At 42.7% G+C, this 8,653-nt stretch overlaps 1 protein-coding gene across 4 annotated transcripts in view; it reads left to right on the forward strand.

The window, feature by feature from the left end:
• The window catches only part of Nfrkb (nuclear factor related to kappaB binding protein), a 34,090-nt gene that overhangs the window by 7,829 nt on the left and 17,608 nt on the right, over window positions 1-8,653 (forward strand). For 3 of the 4 annotated variants that reach the window (XM_026779301.1, XM_013346324.2, XM_026779300.1), the window contains exons 4-12: window positions 334-461; window positions 1,745-1,919; window positions 2,424-2,561; window positions 3,144-3,217; window positions 3,963-4,047; window positions 4,704-4,878; window positions 5,230-5,335; window positions 5,884-6,010; window positions 6,375-6,440. In XM_026779301.1, the coding sequence (XP_026635102.1) occupies window positions 334-461; window positions 1,745-1,919; window positions 2,424-2,561; window positions 3,144-3,217; window positions 3,963-4,047; window positions 4,704-4,878; window positions 5,230-5,335; window positions 5,884-6,010; window positions 6,375-6,440 (1,074 nt within the window). The remainder of the gene's footprint in view (window positions 1-333; window positions 462-1,744; window positions 1,920-2,423; window positions 2,562-3,143; window positions 3,218-3,962; window positions 4,048-4,703; window positions 4,879-5,229; window positions 5,336-5,883; window positions 6,011-6,374; window positions 6,441-8,653) is intronic. The other variant, XM_005346997.3, reaches the window with a different exon arrangement.

The following is an 8,653-nucleotide window of genomic DNA, read 5'->3' on the forward strand; positions in this document are numbered from 1 at the left end:
CCAGGCTGGTCTCGAACTCACAGAGATCCGCCTGCCTCTGCCTCCCGAGTGCTGGGATTAAAGGCGTGCGCCACCATCGCCCGGCTGTATTTCTAGTTTTAATGAAGATAATTGTGTTACTGTAGTTGCTATGGTTTCCAGCTTTAATGGAGCTATCATTGTTTTTCACCATTCATTTATTTTTGGGTCTCTCTCTTGATTCTCTTAGTCATTCATTCATTTATTTATTTATTTATTTATTTATTTATTATTTTGGTGCTACAAGCACATCTCTTGTATACTCATTACATATGTATGGACTGATGCATTTATAGTTGTACCTGTGTTTTTAAGATGGACACTTTAACCCTGAAGTGGTCAAGTATCGTCAGCTCTGCTTCAAGTCACAGTACAAGCGGTATCTCAACTCCCAACAGCAGTATTTCCATAGGCTGCTGAAACAGATTCTTGCTTCCAGAAGTGTAAGTAATGCTCAGAACTAGGTTTTCAGCATGGGCAGTGACCTGACAAGCATAGCTTTAAGTAGTGGTTATGATGTAAAAGCCAAGAGAACCATTAACAGAGTTGGGCTTTCTCTTATCCTCTTATGAGCGTTGTTTAGATTTCAGAGATGCTGAAACATGAAAAACAAAGTACTTCCTAGAATCAGCAAAGGGACTCAGACTCATTGGCTATTGAGGCTGTCTAGGATGCTTTTGGAATTGATGTACAAATGCATGCTGGCTCTGACTCTGTCACATAAATGTAGAACAGAATTTCGTGGCCTCATGATCCCTTCTAGTTTGATAATTCTCTGAGGCAGAGTTATTAGGAGTTCTTAACTTGATTACATTTTTATTTACTTAAATTGTGTGCAAGTGTGTGCTTATTTGTGTGGGTGTGCATGTGCCACAGAGCATGTGTGGTGCTTAGAGGGTAACTTATGCAAGTCTGTTTTCTTCTGTCATGTGCTTAGGTCCCAGTGAACAAACTTGTCAGGCTCGGTGGCAAGTGTCTTTACTTACTGTAACCTATTACAATTTGAATTGTTCTTTGAGATGTAGTATAGAAATACCTGGATGTTTAATATAAGTATTAATTCTGAGTGGAACAGGTCAACACTAAAATTGGTTATTTTTATCATGTAATTCAGGTTGAGTGTGTCTTTTTTTCCTTTAACAAAATTGTGGGTGGGGAGCAGGGTGTTTTTGTGCCCCTGGCTGTTCTGGAACTAGCTCTGCAGATTATACTAGCCTAGAACTCACAGAGATCTGCCTGCCTCTGCCTCTGGAGTGCTGGGATTAAAGATGTGTGTCACCACTGCCTGGTAAGTGTTTCTTACTTGAAGTGCTTACAACCAGGAGTGTTTTGAATTTAAGATTTTTTTCAGAGGTCTGGAATACTTGTATATATTTTTTGGGCTAAGACATAATTGTAAATAAAATTAGATTTGACACAAAGCTCATATATATAGACTGAAGGTGATTTTTGCAAAGTATTTGCAGCATATTTCTTGAGCTTCAGTCTACTTGTGGCATTGTATTGGTACTCAGGAAATTTCAGATTTGTTTTTTATATCATGGATGATCAAACAAAGAAATTTAGGTATGTTTTATTTATACATAATCATATCATTTATTTCTTTGTTTGGAGGAGTGAGAATTAGGCTCTTTTTTTTTAACATTAAAGAAAATAAAACACGAACTTGGAGACTGTCCAGAGAGCAAGATTTGCTGATGACCTGGCCTCTCTGGACTCTTGATAGGGTCTATTGGAGATGGCTCGTAGGAGTGGCCCTGCTCTTCCCTTTCGCCACAAGCACCATTCACCATCCCGAAGCCCTGAAGAGCGCGAGTGGCGGACCCAGCAGCGTTACTTGAAGGTCTTGCGGGAAGTGAAGGAGGAATGTGGTGACACCGCCCTGTCCTCTGATGAAGAGGGTGAGTGTCTTTGGGTACTTCTGGGATTCTAGGGTACTGGAGCCAGTGGTAGCCATGTATTTTCAATAAAGGAGCCCTCTGAGTTATCATTTGGGGGGTGGAGAGTGGGACTCATCAGCTCTTGGTGGTTGAGTTGCGGAGACATTGTGATAAGAGTGACTACTTACTCTTTACTCTTGTGCTCATGTGGCACTTAGGTTAGACGAGAACATCTTGGACAGATCCCTGCAGGACAGGGCCTTTCCTCTGGTCCCATTGTGCCACTTGAGAGAACTGCTTTTCCCCTTACAGGAGAGTAGTAGTGACTGTTGGCCTGCTGCAATGCGACCCCATCACTCTGTTGAAGTCTCTCTCCTGGAAGAGCCGTTTAAATGACCTAAGTGTGCTCCAGCTCATCTGGGGAAGGGTCAGAAAGGAATGTGGAACCCTGGCCTCCATGTTGTTGGCTTAGTCCTGTTGAACCCAAATGGCCACTTACCCAATCTCCCCTATTGGAGTCCACAGCCACGTTGGATTTACAAGAAAAATTTTCTTTTGAAGATCTCAGCTCATGGCTTCCAAGCTCTCCAGCACGTTCTCCTAGTCCTGCGGTGCCCCTGAGGGTGGTGCCCACGCTTTCCACTACGGATATGAAAACTGCAGGTGAGAACTGAGCTGATGCTACTGCAGTTTCAAGACATCATGGTACAGAAAAGTGAGAGCCCCTTAGGGAGGTAGGGACTAGATTCTTGCCTGTCAGGAATAGCAGTGCTACTTAGAAGTGGGAGATTTGGAGAAGTGTGGTGCCGTGCAGTACTGTTACCTTCCAGAGGTGGGCTTCCTTGTTTTCCTTTATTTTGAAATTGTCCTCAGGAGCTGATCAGTTGCTATTTTGGGCTAAAAAAGAATAGTCTTGCTTGAACTAGCAGTAGAATGTAGAAGCAGACCCATAGCAACTCCCTAGGCTGTAAAGACAGAGAAGAACTTGAATTTGAAATAGCAAGTAGGAGAATGCCAAGCCTCCCGAGTGTGTGTATGGGTCTGCTACCTAATTGAAGTCACTTGTTGGGCAACGTGTAGAGAAATGACGCAATGCTGATCCTGGAACTGAAGACCTCTCTGCTTACAGTACCCAGACTCAGAAGTAGCTTCCTTTTGAATGTCTTGAGTAACTAGGCAGATTTAAGTTAGAGCATTATCGTAGTGAATGATCTGGTCCATGTGGTTTGGTTCATTTACTTTCAGATAAAATAGAGCTGGGGGACAGTGACCTGAAGATAATGTTAAAGAAGCACCATGAGAAGCGGAAACATCAACCAGTAAGATTGTGGTGGGAGTGGCCGTTTGTAATGTTCAGTCTGATGCTTCGGGCTGTCCTGAGACAGTGGCAGTCACTGTCAGAGACAGGAGCAGCAAGAGAGGCTACTTAGCATCAGAGGTATGAGAGGCCAGTCAAGTGCTTTGGCTTTGTAAGGCATGGTTGACAGTGTGAGCTTCATTCAGTCTTTGTGGTTACACTGGTGTGTGAATGAATCATGATCTCCTCTCCCATTCCCAGAGGCTGAGTTTATCCTTGGTCCTGCAGAGCCAGTAAATGGCAGTGCCAAGAGTCAAACTTTGTGCTCTTCTGTTTTGTGTTGCCTCCATTGTCATTTCACTGAAGACACAAAAAGGTGGAGAAATGGCAGTGGAGGAGACAGCCATCTGAGGCAGAGGGGTGAAGTAGGAAGATTAACACTTAACACAGATGTCAAGCAGACCTCTTGAGTCTTCAGAATCTTATTTCCAGACTTGTAATCTATAATAGTATTTAAACCATTTTATGAGCATGGGAAAGAATGCAGAAAGGCTTTATGGACTGCAGCTGCCCTACAGCAGAAAAGGGGCCAGGTTTTTTTGTGCACCACTGTGAAGACCAGTAGTTGGTGTTTCTAGATATTTTAATTCAGCATGATTCCTTCAGGTGTCCCTGAAACACTATCCATTGGGTAAACTGGCACAGTCACCATCAGTTTGGGGTTCTGTTTTGGATCTCTATAACCAGATCTCTGATGTTGTATCTAGGATCACCCAGACCTTTTGACAGGGGACCTGACCCTCAGTGACATCATGACTCGAGTAAATGCTGGCAGGAAGGGCTCTCTAGCAGGTAAAGGACTATGGGTCCCCTCTTAGATTCCTTATGATGCTATTGTATGACATACTGTCTGTATGTGACAAAAATAAGTGGAACCATAGCTTTCTTTATGCTGACCTCCTTTGTTTTGTAATTGCCCTCTGAATGTAAAATTAGCACAGCAGGGTGTGGGGAGAGGGCTCAGTGGATACAGTACTTGGCTGTTTAAGTGTGAGGACCTGAGTTTGTATCCTAGCACCCATGTAAAAGCTGGCTAAGTATCACAGCCTGCTGTGACTCCAGTACTCTGGAGGCCAAGAGGGGATCTCCTGGGCAAGTCAACTAGGTAGGCTAGAAAGACCCTGTTTCTGTAATCAAAGTGGAGAGTGATTGAAGAAGATGTTCCATGTCAACTTCTAGCCTTCATGTGCACATACATACGCCATTGCACATGAACATGCATATACGTGCACATGTACCACGCACATGAATACTCGAATAAAATGAAATCAGACCACATCAGCACAGCATATCATTAGGTGTTAAAATTAAAAGCCATATATTGGTTTTCAAAAAAATCTAATTGTCTTATTATTGAGTCTTTGACAGTCTTTGAGAAAGCAAATGCAGATAAAGACTTCTCACCATAATGCAGTTTTATGAGTTGTGGTTTTTTTTCCCCTTCCTAGCCTTATATGATTTGGCTGTTCTTAAAAAAAAGGTGAAGGAAAAAGAAAAGAAGAAGAAAATAAAGTTGATTAAATCCGAGGCAGAAGATCTGGCTGAGCCTCTAAGCAATACTGAAGGAGTCCCGGCTCTCTCACAGGCCCCTTCTCCACTGGCAGTATCGTCTATCAAGGAAGAGTGAGTGGGCCACAGAGATAGCTGGCTGTGCTGGGCAGGAGGGAGTTAAGTATAGACTGTGTCCAGGCTTGGGGCTTGTGTGTGCTGAGCCCCAGGATCTTGCTGGGAAAATGTACCATGTTTTCTTATAAGGAGGCTCAGAGGACCTGAACCAATCTGGCATGTATTCTTGGTCATTTTGATTTCTCCTACATTGGAGAAGAAAAGAAAAAAACACTTTGTAACAGTGTGTGTGTGCACGCATGCCTATGTTGTATATGTGGAAGTCAGAGGACACATTGGAATAGTTGGTGCACCCTTGCGTGTGGGGCTCAGACATCAAACACTTACATTTTCTTCCCTCCTTGTTAGGCCCCTGGAAGACATCAAGCCTTGCCTCGGGATCAATGAGCTATTTTCCAGTTTTTTCTCTCTTCTGTTAGAAATCTTGCTGGAGGGTCAAGCTAGCCTTCCTGTGGTAAGAGTTTCAGAGGTGTTCAAGTTTTGCAATTGCTACGCTCTTGTGTGGTCTCTAGTTTCTGCTTCTGGTTACTTTCTGTGGCTGTGGTAAAGATCATAGACCAAGCAACTCAAAGAGAAGGGGCTTTATTTCAGTAAGGGAAGTCAAGGTAGTTACGAGGAGGAATGCTACTTACTGGCTTGCTTCCCGTGGCTTACTTCCCCTGTATTACCTACGACCACCTGCTCAGGTGTGGTGCTATCCATAATGGGCTGGGACCTCCCATATCAGTTAATCAAGAGATTGCCTCACAGACTTGCCCACTGAAGTCAGATGGAGGCTGTCCCTCAAGGAAGGTGCTTTCCCCAGAGGACTGGCGTGTGTCACCTTGACAAACTGACAGTGCACTATTGGGAAGAGGAGCTCAGCTGGACTCCTCCTACATTGTTTTAGTTAACGTACATTGAAAATTTGGCAAACGATATACATGCCCTGCTGCTCTGACAGATCCTGGGATTGTTGGTGTAAAGAGAAACCCAAAGGTTCCTTCTTTTCCTCTCCCTCAGCTGGAGGATCGGGTTTTGGACTGGCAGTCTTCTCCAGCCAGCTCCCTCAACAGCTGGTTCTCTGCTGCCCCCAACTGGGCTGAGTTGGTATTGCCTGCTCTGCAGTATCTTGCTGGAGAAAGCAGAGGTGAGGTCTTTTCAGTGGGGGTTCATCATGTTTTCCCTCTTTTGTCTAGAGAATTCTTTTTTTTTTCAACTTAAGTAAATTTATTTTTATAAATATAAACTGGTTTCTAAAATATTCTTAAATTATATATTCAGATGAAAATTGTAGTAAATTTTAACAAATAGCTGCTCATTTGTACAATAGTACATTTGCATCAGACACACCCTTTCTCTCCTTTCTTGACACTCCAGAATAAAAAACAAAAACAAACTCAGAAGCTCTCCAAGAGCTCAGCTTCAGGGTGAAGGCCACTCTGAGGCTAACACTGTCTTACTTGTATACTTACCTTGATGTATGTCTTGTTCATGTGCTCCATTTCTTGCAGCGGTTCCTTCTAGTTTCTCTCCATTTGTTGAATTCAAAGAGAAAACCCAGCAGTGGAAATTGCTTGGTAAGTATATAAGCCCCTAAGAGGCTTTTTCCCCTCCCTCCTTCTTTTTTCTTTTTTTCTTTTTCTTTTTTTAAATGAGAGCAGTCAGTGATGGGAAGAATATCAGAAAGGAGGGGTTTGGAAATTCAAGAGAGAAGGGGAAATGTGTCATGGTATTTCTGAGGAGGTGCCACATTTCTTGTAGTGGTAGAAGGAAAGGGGATAGTGGCTCCACAACAGTGAGCTCATGTCTGTTGTAAGTCAAAAGGAAGGAGAGTTTGGAGATGGGGTGTGTGAAACTGACCAGTGAGAGCTGTGATAGCCCGTGGCAGTTTTTATTTCCTACCTACTGTGGCATCCTCTGTCTACTCTTCACTTGTTTCTCTGGCTGTCATCAGGGACCTCACTAGAAGAGTGGAGATTGGATAGTTCATGATTGATTATGATAGTTGGGCATGATGCAAAGCTCAGAGTGCAGATCACTGAGATCTTTTTCTTTTTAAGGGCAGGACCATCTATATCAGACTGACATTTTAACTTAACTATGTAGCTAAGATGACCTTGAACTGATCCTCCTGCCTCTGGCTCCCAAGTGCTGGAATTGCAAGGGTGAATGGACTTTGTGAGACCTTGATTTCAGTTTTCTTTTGGTAAGAAGTGAGATTGCTGGACCATAGGGCATTTTTCTAAATTTTTTAGGGGCCGTCATACTGTTGCATGATGGCTATACCGGTTCACACTCTCACTAGCTGTGTACAAGGGTTCTCTTCACATCTCTGCCAGCACTTTTTTCTTTTTGGACACAGGCTCTTTCTGTATAGTTCTAAGTGGCCTTGGAACTCCCCTTGCAGACCAACCTGCTTTAAACTGACAGAAGTCTGCCTCCTGCTTGGAGTTTAGGTCTGCCACCATACTGGTCTCACTAATACTTTTTGATTTTTTTGGCTTTTTAAATAGTAGCTAGCTACTGTTAGTGATTTTGATTTTCCCTGTGGTTAAAGATACTGAGTCCCTTTCCTGTACCTTCTTTGGGCTGTTGTGAACTGTCATTTGGCAAGATGTCTAGATCTTGATCTATTTTTGCAATCAGTTTGTAGAAGTTCTTTATAAATTTTGATTAACTTTTTTTTTTTTTTGGTTTTAGTTTTTCAAGGCAGGGTTTCTCTGTGTAGTTCTGGCTGTCCTGGAACTTACTTGGTTAACCAGGCTGGTCTCAACTTGGAGGAGCTTGGCCTCTGGCTCCGCCTTCCAGATATTGGGATTAATAATACCACTGCCTGGCAAACTACTTTTTTATTGTTTTACGTGTGGGTGTTTTGCTTGCACTGTCTATGCACTGTAAATATGCTTGGTGCCCAAGAGTGTCAGAAGAAGCATTGAATCTCTTGGAACTGGAGCTACAGACAGTTGTGAGCTGTTGGTGTAGCTAGGTGCTGAGGCTGGAACCCTGGGTCCTCTGGGAGAGCAGCAAGTGCTTTTAACTACTAAGCCATCCCCTTGTTTTTTTTTTTGTTTGTTTTGTTTGTTTATTTGTTTTGAGGCGAATTTCTCTGTGTAACATTGACTGTCCTTGAACTGGCTCTGCCTCCCAGGTGCTAGGATTAAGGGTGTGCGCCCCCTCACACCCAGCTCGGTTAACGTCTTAGTTCATAGGTAGATTATAAATATTTTCTCCCATTCTATAGGTTGCCTTTTTCCTTCTGGTGTTTTCTCTACTGTACATAGTTTTTGAGTTGATACAATCTGACTTGTGCCTTTGCTTTTTATGTCATATAAAGAATCTCACCAAGATCAAGGTGTGGGGCCTTTCCAAATGTTTTCTTACAGCTGAAGCCTTGCAATCAAATCTTTACTCCGTTTTTGGTTTTGCATATGCTGTGACTTAAGAATTTAAGAAGAGGTCACAGAGTTCAGTCTTTCTAGGCAGTCACAGAGTTAAGCTTCTTCTTGCCTCGTCTTCTTACTGCTCTGCCAGTGTGAGGAGTACATTTTTTTCTCACCTACAAGAATAGGATCCTTCCCTCATGTAAACTTCTGTAGCATTCATATGACATTTACTTCTTGTAGGATTGATTTTTATATGAACTCATTACTCTGTAATGAGCCTTTTTCTGTCCTGCTTGCCAGCTCCCAAGTAACACTTGGAGTCTTCTTATTAATTATGGAAGCTTGACCTATAGCTTAGACTTGTTTCTAACTGCTCTTTTTTTTTTTTAATATTTATTTATTTATTT

The sequence above is a fragment of the Microtus ochrogaster genome, chromosome 5, assembly GCF_000317375.1.
Source record: "Microtus ochrogaster isolate Prairie Vole_2 chromosome 5, MicOch1.0, whole genome shotgun sequence".
Taxonomy (NCBI): domain Eukaryota; kingdom Metazoa; phylum Chordata; class Mammalia; order Rodentia; family Cricetidae; genus Microtus; species Microtus ochrogaster.